This window comes from Callithrix jacchus, chromosome 16 (assembly GCF_049354715.1).
Source record: "Callithrix jacchus isolate 240 chromosome 16, calJac240_pri, whole genome shotgun sequence".
Taxonomy (NCBI): domain Eukaryota; kingdom Metazoa; phylum Chordata; class Mammalia; order Primates; family Cebidae; genus Callithrix; species Callithrix jacchus.
The window spans coordinates 54714563-54729282 of record NC_133517.1 but is presented as its reverse complement, the minus strand read 5'-3'; the positions used below and the strand labels follow the sequence as shown (position 1 = coordinate 54729282).

At 45.8% G+C, this 14720-nt stretch overlaps 1 protein-coding gene across 3 annotated transcripts; it reads left to right on the top strand.

Annotated features, from left to right (window-relative positions):
• Positions 1 to 348: 348 nt before the first annotated feature.
• GML (glycosylphosphatidylinositol anchored molecule like) lies at positions 349 to 14400 on the top strand. 3 transcript variants are annotated; one of them, XM_008983131.5, is made up of 4 exons: positions 349 to 377; positions 4452 to 4540; positions 5143 to 5250; positions 13941 to 14400. In XM_008983131.5, the coding sequence occupies exons 2-4, from the start codon at positions 4468 to 4470 to the stop codon at positions 14234 to 14236; spliced, it is 477 nt and encodes a 158-aa protein (XP_008981379.1). In that variant the 5' UTR covers positions 349 to 377; positions 4452 to 4467; the 3' UTR covers positions 14237 to 14400. The 3 variants fall into 3 exon arrangements, with proteins under 3 accessions (XP_008981379.1, XP_035132554.1, XP_035132553.1); XM_035276663.3 differs by lacking the exon at positions 349 to 377 and adding an exon at positions 1379 to 1485; XM_035276662.3 differs by lacking the exon at positions 349 to 377 and adding an exon at positions 4139 to 4277.
• The last annotated feature ends 320 nt before the right edge of the window (positions 14401 to 14720 follow it).

Genomic DNA, 14720 nt, shown 5'->3' with positions numbered 1-14720 from the left:
GAGGGTCCGGGAGCGCGGCGGATGCGCGCGGGCCTCGAGGGCAAGGCGGGCCTGGGCGGTGCCCACCGGCGGCCGAGGGTGGTCGCTGCCCGGTCCCAGAAGCCAGGACCGCGGGCTTCTAGAACGTTCCCTGTGGCTTTCCTGAGGGGAGCGTGGACGGAGCCAGGGTGTGCAGATTCTGTGGGAAATATTTTCACCTGGAGCCCCAGGGGGCCCCTGCCAACGTCTGGGCACTGGCGGCCGGCTGGAGGCCCGGGGCCCGGGACGCGGCTGGGAGGGCTCGGCGGGAGGGCGGAGCCCCCGAGGGTTCCAGAAAGGGGGCGGGGCTGGGCGGCCGCGCGGGATGCCGGGATCGCAGCAGGCTCCGAGAGGCGCAGGTCGGTTTCTGAGGCGGGTCCGGACCCAGGCCCGGTACCAGAGCCTGCTCAGGGCCCAGCTGAGGCCGCCCAGCCGGGAGCCGCCTCCGCACTGCCTGGGCCCCCCGAAGCCGCCCGGCTGTGCCGCACCTCCCGGGGAGGGGCCCCTACTCCCTTGGGAACTAAACGCCCCTCAGTGTCCCAGGGAGACCCCCCAACTCCGCTCCCCTCGGGGTCCCAGGGAGACCCCCCCAACTCCGCTCCCCTCGGGGTCCCAGGGAGACCCCCCAACTCCACTCCCCTCAGGGTCCCAGGGAGACCCCCCCCAACTCTGCTCACCTCAGAGTACCAGGGAGACCCCCCAACTCCGCTCCCCTCAGGGTCCCAGGGAGACCCCCCCGGAACTCCGCTCCCCTCGGGGTCCCAGGGAGACCCCCCAACTCTGCCCACCTCAGTACCAGGGAGACCCCCCGGAACTCTGCTCCCCTCAGGGTCCCAGGGAGACCCCCCCCGGAACTCCGCTCCCCTCAGGGTCCCAGGGAGACCCCCCCGGAACTCCGCTCCCCTCAGGGTCCCAGGGAGACCCCCCGGAACTCCGCTCCCCTCGGGGTCCCAGGGAGACCCCCCCGGAACTCCGCTCCCCTCGGGGTCCCAGGGAGACCCCCCCAACTCTGCTCACCTCAGAGTACTAGGGAGACCCCCCGGAACTCGCTCCCCTCAGGGTCCCAGGGAGACCCCGCCGGAACTCCGCTCCCCTCAGGGTCCCAGGGAGACCCCCGAATTCTCCTTTCAAGGGTCCTAGGGAGACGGTCCCCAAATGTGCTCCTCTCAGGGGTCCCAGGGTCCCCCTCCCTTTGGAGCTCGGCTTCCCTCGGGAGTCTGGGGTGGGAGCCCCGTTCTGTTCTTGAGCCTTCTTCCTCTGGGTGTCCCTGGGGCCGCCCAACCCCCACACTGCCAGTGATTTGCCAGAACGGGTTCTCTCGGGGGCGCAGCCCCTTCCACATTCCGCTCCTCGTTCTTTCGTGGCTCCTGGCTTTCCACGGAGAGAAGGGGCATCCGTTTCCAGCCTTCGTTCCTCTTCCGACGGACCCTGCTTTGCCTTCAGGGTCCCTCAGGCCACTTCCGCCAGGTTTCTATTTTTCATGCTTTAGGATTACTTTGCCCAAAATATTCTTGACTTCTATTGAGAAGGATTTGGGGGTCCACTTCTTATCGGAAGTGAGTTCTAAATTCCCAAGCAGATGAAGGTTTTCCAGTTGTCCTTCTCGGGGTGACAGTCAGCAAGTGCACTCGGAGTCTGAACCTGCGTTCGGCTCCGAAGTCTGTCCTCGTGGACTCCTGTGATGCTTTTCACCCGAAGTCTTCACTCGCCGACGCTGACGTAACAGTTTCTGCCCTTCAGTTCTGTAGCCTCCTTTCCTTTGGGATATTGTCATATATTTTATTTCAAAATATGTTATAAACTCAGTATTTCTTGTAGTAGATCTGCTGGTAAAATATTCCAGCTTTTTGTCTGAAGCCATCTTAATTATGTCCTCATTTCCGAATGTATTTTCACGTCAGTGGAATAGAACGCTTGGTAAAACTTCCTTCTTCCCTTGCTGTTGAAGCTATATTATTCTTCTGTTTTCTGTTTTTCATGGTTTGTGTTGGAAGACCTGCCATCATGTGGGTTGTTGCTATTTCAGACACTGTCTGCCTCCTCTGGCTGCTTCTAGGAGCTTCACTTTTTTCATCTTGCTTACAATGGTTCAAGTGTGGCATGTCTAAGATTGCTTTTCCTTGCACTTATTCTGCTTTGGGCCTGCAGAACTTTTCAAGTTTTTGGGGTGATCCTTTTCATTCATATTGGAAAATTTATCTGCCAATATTTCATAAAATATTTCCTCTCTTTCCTTGTCCACTCATGGCACCCCAGTTATGTGTGTGTTCCATAGGTGACTCTCATCCGGTGTCTCTTTGCCCTGGTTCTGTTCAGTTTCTTCTTTTCCTTTTTCTGGGTATCAGTTTGGATACTTTTTATAGACCTGATTTTACATTTTCTAATTTCCTCTTTTGCTGAGTCCAGTTGGGTATACATGTCATCCAAGTGATTTAAAAATTTCTAATAGTTTATTTTTCTTTTCTAGGATGTCCATTTGATTCTTTTGATACCTTTTATTTATCTGTTGTTGATAGTTTTTATATTTTTTAAATCAATTTTATCTTTTCCTGTTTCATATTCTCGTTATAGTTATGTTAAAGTGTGTGTATGCTCATACCAGCGTTTTAGTGAACTGTGGTTTTACTTCCGTTTCTGTTGTATTGATTAGCAGTCTGTGATATTATGACAGATATATTTGGTCGTTATCTGCAGTTCCTGGCACAGAGCTCCTAAAACTTTTGTGATTTCCTCAGTAATGGGGTGATAGGGGCATTTTTTGTTGTTGTTGAAATGTTTGGTCTTCGTGCATTTGACCTTCTGTTTCTGCAGCCTCCACATCCAAGGATTCAACCAACCACAGAACAAAAATATTTAGGGAAAAAATAAATAACAGTACAACAATTAAAAATATAAATAAAAGACCAATACAGTATTATAACTATTTGCATGGCATGTACATTGTATCAGACATTATAATCTAGAGATGGTTAAAGTATACAGGAGGATATGCACAGATTATCTGTGAATACTAAGCCATTTTATATGAGGAACTTAAGCATCCAAGAAGCAGGATGACCTGGAACTAGTTTCCCTCCGATTTTGGGGAAAATTCTGTCTGATTCCTCACACAAGAGCCACTAAGACCCTGGGGATCTCTGGAATGATTAAGATGTCTTTTTGTATGCTAATGAGGAAACTGACTGGGGACCCTAAGATAGCTTCAGGATGGAAGGTGTTTGTCAGAAAGACCTGACACCTAGGGAAGCTGACCGGCCTGGTGAGTGAGGAGCCGCTTCCAAGTATGGGCACTGACAGGCCCTCAGTCTTGGTCTCCTGCTTCCAAGAGGTACCAACTCATCTTTCTTCCCAAACTTAATGACCTAGGGCTGGAGGCACATAAAATCTCAGCCTTCCCCACTGAAGCTGGACTTAGTACACAGGGTGGGGCAAAGTGGGTACTGGATCCTGATGGTCCCTATCCCTGGGGTGTGGCTTCTTGCTACACAGTCAGCTTCTGATTCTGTGGCCCCAGCTGCTCCTGCGGTGGTGGGGAGCTACAAATCAGGCTCTGACTCCCTCCAGGTGAGGCCTCAGCATGAGAGGAGTCAGCAGGCAGGCTGCTGGTGTGCAGTCAGCAGCTGTGCCCAGGGAGGTGCCCCACTGAGTACTGAGAACTGACCTGTTCCTAACAAGGGAGATAGAGCTTCTCCCTTGAGTAGGGCTGCTGAAGAGGGAGTAGGGATGGAGATGGTGCATTTGCAGGAGTAAGGGTGCAGTTGGGTCCCTGCCTGAAAATGTCTCAGTTGTGGCAACTGGTTGGTGACCTGAGGGGCATTTCTGAGCCCACAGTGCTGGCATCAGGACTCAGTTGTGAGGTGCCCCAGACCCTCCCCTTCTCAGTAATTAGCTGCTGGCTTGTGATACCCAGGGTGAAGGAACACTTGATTTCGGGAGGGTAGTTCTCTTGTAATGACACCGGGATGCCTTCAAGTTTGGCTTCTGCCATGTTCTGTCCTTCTCCTGTTCCTGTAGTCATCTTAGCCCTCGTGTTGTTGAGTCACATGTGAGAGCAGGAAGCTCATCAATGGGCAGTGTTTCAGAACATTTCACAAGTTGCTTTTGAGTTTCAGAATCAACCAGTAGATACAGAAAAATATTTTGGAACATGGGGGCCCTTGGGTGAGCTGCCATGTGAAGCAGCCCCAGGACCCCCCTGACTCAAGGAGTGACGGCGAGTTTGTCTGAGATGACAGCACAGGCCTGGTGAAGCCTTGTGTGTGAGTGAGACCTGCCCAACCCCGGTGCCTTACCTGAGGAGCTGTTGGCCCAGTGAGGGAGGCATTCAAGTGGGCAGAGTTGGGGAGACCCATGAGGCCATTGAGGCCAGGGGCATAGAGCTGGCCAAGGAGCCATGGCTCACTAACGTGTTGTCTCCTCACCTTCGGATCCAGGCTCCTGCACGAAGTGATGCTTCTCTTTGCCTTGCTCCTAGCCATGGGGCTCCCACTGGTGGCAGCCAATGTCAGCATTAGTCCTCAGTGTAAGTATTATTCCCTCTCACTGTACAGGAGAGGACAATTCACCTGGAGCTTCTGGGGGTCACTGGAATGATTGGCTGGAACACGGAGCACGTCTCAGCCAGCTGGGGCCTGCATTGTCTGTGTAATCAGGGGTGGGCACTAGGGCAGTCCAGGAGCAGTCATGAGCAAGGAGAGGGTTAGGATGGCAGAGCAGCTGACCAGGGACCAAGAGGAAACTTTGATGTGGCTCTTCCCCATCAGGGCCAGGCAGGAGGGGCTGTGTCCAGGGAAACCCAGGAGGATGCTGGCTTCTATGAGTGTCCAGTCTTCCTTGGTGAGGTGGGCCTGGTCTGCAGAGCATAGCAATCCCATATGCTATGAGCTATGAGGGGTGCTCACTGGAGCCTGCGTTGAATAGCAGGGAAAGCTCTCCTGGTGCCTGGCTCCCTCCCAGGAGCTAGTCTGGGCCAGACTCAGACTGCATAGGGGCTGAGACGTGCAGGTTAGAAGTCCTTGGAAGCAGAGGGGAAGGACTGGCCACTGGGGGAGGGTACAGTGAGCTGGTAATGGGTGGAAAGGGCATGGGGGAACAGAAGCCTGATGTCCCTTTCTCTCTTCTCAGGGACCTATAATTTGAAGTGCCATGACTGTGGGGTCATAAACGACTTCAACTGTCCCAACATTAGAGTATGTCCGTATGATATTAGGCGCTGTATGACAGTCTCCATTCGTAAGTACCTCTATGTCATTTTCACACATTGCGGATTAGTCTCCTACCTGGGTAGTTTCGGCGGGCAGCGCCAGTCTGCTTTCTTCTCTGCACCCAGCTGTTTCCCCTTCCCTCACGTCGCCTGCCCTGACTGCGTCTGCATGCCTTGGTCTCAGCCTCACGATAGGCCAGCATGCATCATCTTGTAGCGGCAGGTACTCTGCAAGGTAGGACAGTCTGTCCATGCATCTGCAGTGTCTCCAGTGGGTAGGAGCATTGCTGGATCTCAGAACTTCCACTGTCCCTGGTTGTGTGTGTAGACACCCCATGCTGCCTGGGCTAGTCCTCAATGGTCATTCGATTTCCAGTAGTCTAGAGAGTGCTTCCAGCTCAGTAGGTCCAAGCAGTGGATGCACCACGGACCCCTCAGGGCAAAGCCCACCACAACAGATGGGAAGGCCAAGCATACATTCAGGGCAGAGCCTGCACTTCCAGAATGCTCTTCCTTCTTCCTCAGAGCCCTCTGGTGCTCAGAGAAAGGTGGCCCCTCTCCTCAGGGCCCTCACCTGCAGCAGATGTATGGCCAGAGGCCCAGTGACCAATGAAGCAAGCAGGGAGGGTGCAGCCAGTGTACATCCTGGTGCACACATGGAGGCCTTGTCTGTGGCCCTGCTCAGGACCTTTCCTTCAGCCCTTTTGTCCACAGTGTCTGTGGTTGTGTTTACAACTTCACATGTCATTCTGTGTTCTAAGCTTTGTGCAAAAATAATTCCCTGATTACCACCTCGATATGGTTTGGCTATGTCCCCACCCAGATCTCATCTTGAATTGTAGCTCCCATAATCCCTATGTATCATGGGAAAAACTGGTGGGAGATAATCGAATCATGGAGTTGGTTGCCCTCATGTTGTTATTATGATGGTAAGTGAGTTCTCACAAGATCTGAGATTTTATAAGGGGCCTTTCCTTGGCACTTCTCCTTCCTGCTATCTTGTGAAGGATGTGTTTACTACCCCTTCTGCCATGATTGTAAGTCTCCTGAGGCTTCCCTGGCCATGTGGAACTGTGAGTCAATTAAACCTCTTTATAAATTGCCCAGGCTCAGGCAGTTCTTTATAGCAGTGTGAGAACAGACTAATACACACCTCTTCTTCAGACCAACTGCTGATTTGGGACATGGGCAGGAGGCTGAGAATCTGGGCTTTGTCTCCACAGTAGCCACTGCTGGGGACCTTGATGGCATGGTTTTGTCGTTTGGGGATTACTGCCTCTAAATGAGACTGAGAACTGTCTTTTCCACAACTCTTTCATGGGGCAATACTTGTCAAAAAGAGGAACTTGAGTGAGATTTGCAAGGTATGGGTGAAGCAGAGATCACTCTTCTGGAAGATCATGATGGTTTTATACAGTGATGGCCACTGGTGGACTTCAGTCTGCCCTCACTTGTATCCGCCTCCATCTTCACTTCTGAGCCTTTGACTGAAAGCAGTTCCTAAGACTCCAGCAGGTATTTGGCCACTGGCCTGCTGAGGTGATCGGTGCTCCAGTGGAGCAGTTTAAACATCTCTGCAAGAGACCCCTCTGCACAACCTTACTCGAGAAGACAAAGGTGCATGGCCTTTGATATTGCCCTGTTCCAGCCGTCCCAGTGTAAGTGGGCTTAGCTCCGGACTGTTCCTCTGATCTTCAGCCTCACCTCACTGACTTCCTTTCTTGGCTCCCCCACAGTCATGGCAGCTGCAACACTTGTATTTAATAACCTAGACCTATACTGCTTTAGGAGCTCCATTTTCCTGAATGAACCCTGAGGGATACTGGCACAAGAAATTGGGAATGCTGGAATGCTGGGGCATTTTTCCTTTCAGGAGATTTGCTGATTTCTGGGGCTGGGCAGGATGGTAAGCAAAGGACCTCCATGGAAAGAAGCATTTTGAGTGTCGGGGATTGAGCTTCCACCCACAGCCAACATCAGTGAGTGGAGGGACAGACACATAGATCTGCAGAACATAACTGAGAACCTAGAAATCACTCTACACAAATATACCCAACTGATTTTTGGCCAAGGTGCCAAAACTGTCAAATGAGGAAGGATGGCTTCCTCAACATCCATAGGCAAAAATGAACCTTGACCTCGAGGCTTACACAAAAATGAACTCAAAATGGATCATGGGCTTAAATGTAAAAAGGTAAAACTAAAATTTCTAGGAATAAAAACACGTAAGAGAAAATCTTTAGCATCAAGTACTAAGCAAGGAATCTTAGACTTGACACCAAAGCATGGTCCACAAAAGGCAAGCTTTTAACACTGAACTGCAGCCCATTTTACATCGTTTTCTTTCCATCTCTGCATGACCTTGTTGACAGAATGAAAGGATAGTCTACAGACTGGGAGAAAATACCTGTAACCACATGTTCAACAAGGAACTAATATACCAAACACATGAAGAACTCTCAAAATTCAGTAGTCAAAATGCAGCCAGTCTCATCAGAAAATAGGCAAGAAACATAAAGTGCATTTCACCAAAATATATTCACAGATGGCAAATAATCACATGAATAAATTATCAACATCATTGACCGATTGAGGAAAGTGCAAATTGAAACCACAGTTAGATATCACCAATCAGAATGACCAAAATGAAAAATAATGGCAACACCAAGTGTTAGTGAGGATTCAGAGAAACCAGATTGTTCGTGCACTTTTAGTGGGAATGGAAACTGATGCACCCAATATGGAAAAGTGGGGCAGTTTCTATAGGAACTAAAAATGAAACTACCGTACATCTCCAAAATCGCACTCGTAGGTGTTTTTTTTCCAGAGAACTAAAAACTTATGTTCACACCAAAACATGTACATGGGTGTTCATAGCAGCTTTATTTCTTAGTACCCCAAAACTGAAAACATTCTAGATATCTTCCAATGGGTAGAGGCTTACATGAACCATGGTATATCCACACCACGGGATACTGCTCAGCACCAGAAAGGAATGCGCTATAGATGCACACAACTCGAAAGAACCTGCAAGAATTTATGCTGAGTGACAAAAGGCAGTCTCCAAAGGTTACATGCTGTATGGTCTCATTAATATAGCGTGATAGAAATGACAGTACTCCTGTGATGCTCTGTGGTAGCTCTGCAAGGTGTTAGCCATGTGGGCCCTCACTCACTGAATAGAGGGCCCACGTGGGCTACTATTTCTTACAACTCTATTTCAATACAAAATTATCTTAAAACATTTAATGAAAAGCAAGTTAAATAGCTTATACATCATTAATTATATTAACATTTAAAAGGCTACAATTAGCAGCCTAGGACTTTCAGAGTAAACAAAAATCTGTGTTTTCTGCCTACAAGAGATATGCTTAAAATGTGAACACAGAAGCTGGGCACAGTGGCTCATGCCTGTAACCGCAGCACTTCGGGAAGTTGAGGTGGGAGGATCACTTGGGCCCAGGAGTTTGAGACCAGCCTGGGTAACATGGCTAAATTCCATGTCTACAAAAAATAGAAAAATTAGCCACGTGTAGTGGCATGCACCTGTGGTCCCAGCTACTCAGGAGGCTGGGGTGGGAACATCACTTGAGCCTAGGGAGGCTGAGGCTGCAGTGAGCCACGATTGTGCCACTCCAGCCTGGGCACCAAAGTGGGAAGATCTTGTCTGAAAAAGAAAAGAAGAAAACAACTCTACAGAACTTAGAAATGTAGGCAAATCCACAGTCCTGTAGCTGTCGCTAATACCCCTCTCACTGTAGCTACTAGATGCTATAGTGTGGAGACAAAACTCATTATAGCTATAGACAGAGGTTGCCAGGCTTCTTCTGTGAAGGTCCAGTTAGTAAATGGTTTCAGCTTCATAGGCCATCTTGTCTCTGTTGAAACCACCTGGCTCTGTCTTTGTAGGGGCGGAAGCAGCCATTAATAACATGTTGCTGTATACACACACACTGAGTGGGCTGGATTTGTCTCGTGGGCTCTGCCTTGCCCACCTCTACTGTTGAAGGTTTGAACATTACCATTAACAATGGGAATAATCAACATATCAGAAGCCAGAAATCACCCAATGCACAATCTTTTCAAGTTCACATGGGATGTTTACAACATTGACTTTCACAAAATGAATGACATAATACATGCGTCAGCAGAGTCAAGGGATTGAAATTATTTAGATTTCTTTCTCTATTACAGTGGAATTAAGCTAGAAATAATGGTGAACTAGAAAGCCTCTCAAGTGCACGGCATTAAGCAGAGCATTCCTAGATAATCAGTTACACAAAAGAGAAGCCACAACAGAAATTAGGAAATACTAAGATCTGAATGATTATGAAGATGGGACATGTCCAGTGAGTGGGAAGTGGCAAAGGAGTGTTTAGAGCAAAATCTATACCACCACAGTGACATCGTAGAGGGTGAAGCATCTGAGCTTCCATTCAAGACCTGGAAAAAGAATGGAAGATCCACCCAAATACATGAGAAAGGAAGAAATATCAAATGGATTGCAGAAATCTTTAAGGTAGAAAAAAAAAAGAATATATAAAATCAACAAAGCCAATAGTGGGTTCTTTGGAAATAGTCACAGTGTTGGTGAAATGTAATAAGAGAGTAAAAGAAAACTAAAATACACATTTCCAATATCAGAAATAAAGAGAGAGTCACTGTCAAACTTTACAAGCCTTATAAAGAAAATAGGAGTCTCCTCTAAATAGCCCTCCTGTGCTAAATTTGAGATCTTGATGAACTAAACAAAAATGTGAAAAACACAACCATATCTGACCTACAACAAAATTGTAATGCTGAAGTGTCCTGTTAATGAAATGGAATCCTTTATGGAAAACCTACCAACCTAGAAATTACTAGGCCCAGATGGCTTCATTGGCAAATTCTTCAAAATATTTGTGGGAGAAATAGCAGCAGTCTTACACATGCTCTTCCAGATCATCAACAAGGATTAATTGCTTCCCAGTTCATTTATGATGGAAGCTTAACCCTAATACCAAACACCAGCAAAGACTATTTAAAAAGGGAAATTATAGGCTACCGTTCGATATGACTACAGATGCAAATATACTAACAAAACCAGCCAAATCCTTGATGTATGTAAGCACATGTAATGCCATGCAGTATCTTCGATGGGATCCTGGAAAAGGAAAAGGGCAGTAAGGAAAAATCAATGAAATCTGAATAACATATGGAATTGTATTAGTGAGAATTTATCAGTATTTGTTTAATAGTTGTGAAAAGTGTGCCATGGTAATGTAGGCAGTGTGAGAAAAGGGGCCTGAGCATGAGGCATGTAGGAACTCTGTACTGTCTCTACAACTTTTCTAACAACCTAGAACTATCTTAAAATAAAAGGTACACACACACACACACACCATAACCCCAGTATCTTGTGGATTCAATAACAATTGCAATGTGGTTTACAATTTGAAACCCACCAGTTTAATTCACCATATTAACCAAGAAAAGGGCAGAGATGATTGTAGATGCTGAAATGTTTTGATAAAATACCACACCCTTTCTAAATCTCTGAGGGAAATGTCTACCATTACCGCTTCTATTCCCAAAGGAACTGGAGTTCTTAGGTAGTTCAGTTAGGCAACAGGAAGAATTAAGACACATAGTGAGTAGAAAGAAGGAATTTAAACTGCTTACTATTCATCAGAGACAACAAACTTCAAATAACAATTATCTTTAGGAAAGATCCTGGATACAAGATAAGGATTCAAAAATCAGTTTACAAGATCAATTGTCTTTTTGTACATCAAGAAACAAATTGAAAATGAAAATTTCCAAGGAATGTTGTTCTTTAAAATATCACAGAATCAAGTACCACAAATCTAACTAGATTTGTGCAAGATTTCAATACTGAAACTGCAAAAACACTATTGAAGACTTAAAACACCATTAAAGACTTAAACATGTGGATTTGTACACTATGCTTATGGATCATGAGACCCAACAGAGTAAGGATATCTATTCTCCAAGTCACCTACAAATTCAAAAGAATTTCAATCAGAGTTTCAGCAGGGGTGTGTTTCTGTTTTGACAAGTTGGTGCCAAATGCTTATTGAAAACATGAAGGGCTAGGAATAGCCAAAGCAGTCTTGGAGAAAATGAGAAAAGCCCAAGGACTTGCGCTCTGAACTGTAAAGATTATTCGTATAACTTCCTTAATCAAAGCAGTTGAGTGTTGGGTCCTGTGGTCAGGATTGAAAAATACAACACTAGAAGGGAAATAATTCCGAAAAAGCCACATGCATCTGCTTTCTTAATCTCTAACAAAGTTGACCCTGCAGTGCAGTGGGTAAAGACAATTCTTTGCACTGAGTAGTGGTGGATATGTTAGATATTTCTACGCAATATTTGTGCCATATAAAAGGAGCAGTTTGAGGTGGTTTGTGGATCTCAATGTAAATATTAAACCAACAAAGTTTTTAGAGAAAAATATAAAATGCTGTATTTGTGACTTTTAGGAATTAAGAATTCAAAAAATGGAGCAAAATAGTGCTAGTCACATAAGAATGAAATTGATACATTTTACCTTTAATTTCACAACTTCTGTTCCTAAGAAGATGTGTGTGTGTGTGTGTGTGAAATAGTAAAACTGCAAGCCACAGATGAGGAGAAAGCATTTCAAAACATGTATCTACAAAAGGACTTGTATTCACAATATAATGAACTTCTTCCTACGAATTAATTAATAAAAAGCTGATCATCCAATAGAAATTGAAACAAGAGACTTAAAGGAAATTTGCCAGAAAATGGTATCTGAATGTGTAACATATGTAAGAAAAGTTATTCAGTGTTGTTCTTCTTGAAAGAAACGCAGCTTAAAACCACAACATGATAACACCACAAGAAATGACTCAATGTCCTAAAACGATCATACTAAATGTTGTGAGGGTTCTGAAGTGTGCACTATCCCGCAGACCATAGATAGGTTCAACCCAGTGTGGAAAACAATTTGACATTGTCTGCTGAAGCTGCATATCAGAGACTCAGATTCAGCAATTCTAATCCTAGGTACATAGCTAATATTAAAAAAGAAATTTTACAGGCTCACCTCAAGGAAAATACAAGACAAGAATATTCATTGCAGCACTATTTGGAGTAGACAGAAACCACCAACAATAAATTGTGGTATGTTCACCAATGTAATGCTACACAATTATGAGGATGAACAGTATACAGCAGTGTTCAACAATAGGGATCAATTTCATAAACACAGAGTAAAGCAAAAGAAGTCATACACAAAAGCAGACGTAATGTATACTTTCAACCAAACAGAAAGAACTAGTCTTTAGGTTTAGAAGCCCATGCATTTCCTGTCTATGTCCTGAGCTCCTTATGGTAGTGTCTGCATGGAGGAACAGAGTGGAGAGTCCTGGAGTTCTCGTGCAGCTCTGTGTCTGAAGCTGCTTGCTGAATATTGGTTGTCGGCACTCTGAAAATCCATCAAGTTGTTGACTTACGGTCAGGCACATTTCTGTAGACTGTTGAACTCCAATAAACTTTTAAAATGGAAAATAACGAAACAAGTGACTGGTTCATATTCATTAGTTCTTTCTGGTGTTATGGAGGAGACAAGACCTAGAGCCATGAATGGATAAATCAATTATGGTAAGTTCCAGAATAAACTATTTGTGTAAACACTGGATAGACTTCAAGGGGAATGGAAGTAATGATAAGGGCCAAGGTATTTAACCTAGGGATTCTTGAAGGAGGTGTTACATGGAGCTTTGGTCAGGTGGCATTGGTTAGCTGAGGCCACTGGACAAGCCCTCTAGTGATGGTTATCAGTCACATTAGCTGTGGAACCCTAGTTGGAATGTTGCATCAAGTCTGTGCTGGGGAGGAGGTTGGCACCAAGGGCTCAAGAGCATTTATATGTTGGTCCAGGAGATTAAATCACCAGGCTGAGGGTCCCAGGAAGGAGTTTACCCTAGAAGCATCTTGCCAACTGCAGAAAATTTGGATAAGGACACACTAACATGGGCACCTCTGTTAAAGGTCCATGTGATCTCTGGACCATAAGTGAAATATGATTTCTAGTCTGCATTAAATTTCTAGAGCTCTAGAATTCTTTTTTCTTTCTTTTTTTTGAGACAGAGTCTTGCTCTGTCACCCAGGCTGGAGTGCAATGTCATGATTGCACTCGCCACAGCCTCCGCCTCCTGGGCTCAAGGGATTCTCCTGCCTCGGCCTCCCGGGTAGCTGGGACTACAGGTGCATGCCACCATGCCCGACTAATTTTTTATATTTTTAGTAGAGACAAGGTTTCACCATGTTGGCCAGGCTAGTCTCAAACTCCTGACCTTGTGATCCGCTCACCTCAGCCTCACAAAGTATTGGGATTACAGGCATGAGCCACTGTGCCCAGCCTAGAATTCTTACCACAAAAAATGAACAGGACGTTTCATTGTGTGTAGCTACATGACAAGGTACCATAATATCATTTCGGAAGGGCCAGAGGCCTAAAGATGACAGCTTAGGTAGAAAACTATCTCCAGAAGATATTCTTGGAGTGATGAGACCCGCTAGTGGACTTGGATATTCTCTCTCAGTCAAGTATTCTAGATAGTGTTGTCACACCTGGGAGTGTAGAATGTGGACATGGAGCTAGTTATGGTTGAATGTGAGGTGTATGTGCTTCAATATTTACAAGCAGAAAAATGAAATCAATTATTTTCATTGCTGCTCCTTTTTTTAGGTATAAACCCTCGTGAACTACTTGTTTATAAGAACTGTACAAACAACTGCACATTCGTATACCCAGCTGAACAGCCTCCTGAAGCCCCAAGAAAACAGACCAAAGTGAATAGCTTCTATTGGGTTCGCTGTTGTAATTCCATGACTTGCAATGCAGGAGGACCTACTAATCTTGAAAGGGACTTAGTACCTGATGTAATCATTGAAGAGGAGCTTCCAGAAGGAACTGTGCGGTTGGGGGAGTCAAAACTACTCCTGAGCTTTGCCTCTGTCATAGGCAGCAGTATCCTGTCATGAGGACCCCTCCTCAGAGGGTCTGACCCTCTTCGACCGTTCCACAGAGAAATGTTGCTCCCCATTATTCCAGTGTAAGCCAGGGACACTTATCCACTGCTCCTCTAGGTGGCCCATTTATGGTTTGTTGTAAGAGAAAAATAAATAAAATTATTGTTTAGTGGCAATGTTCATGAACATTTGTTTGCCTGCATGGACTTGAGTACTCTAGTGGAGTCTCTATTCACATCTGTTTTTTTCTCCCTTGCTCAGGAATCGGTTGCTGTGGCTATCATTGATTTTGGTAGTTTTGTCTTTGGACTTCATACTGAAGTTATGCGTGGGTTGCACACTGCAATTACAGCGTTGCAATATTTTGGTTTGTCTGTACTTAATTTTACCACTGGGTTTTATACATAAAGTTCAGGTGTTTTTGTTTTGTACTTGAGTGTTTTTTTTTTTCTTTCAGATTGAAGAGCTCCCTTTAACGTTTCTTACAGGACAGCTG

What these genes read in the sequence shown, in the direction of transcription:
- GML (XM_008983131.5), top strand. Translation starts at nt 4,468, where the DNA reads ATGCTTCTCTTTGCCTTGCTCCTAGCCATGGGGCTCCCACTGGTGGCA. An exon ending in TGTCAGCATTAGTCCTCAGT is followed by an intron (nt 4,541 to 5,142) that starts GTAAGTATTATT and finishes CTCTCTTCTCAG; the next exon opens with GGACCTATAATTTGAAGTGC. An exon ending in CTGTATGACAGTCTCCATTC is followed by an intron (nt 5,251 to 13,940) that starts GTAAGTACCTCT and finishes TCCTTTTTTTAG; the next exon opens with GTATAAACCCTCGTGAACTA.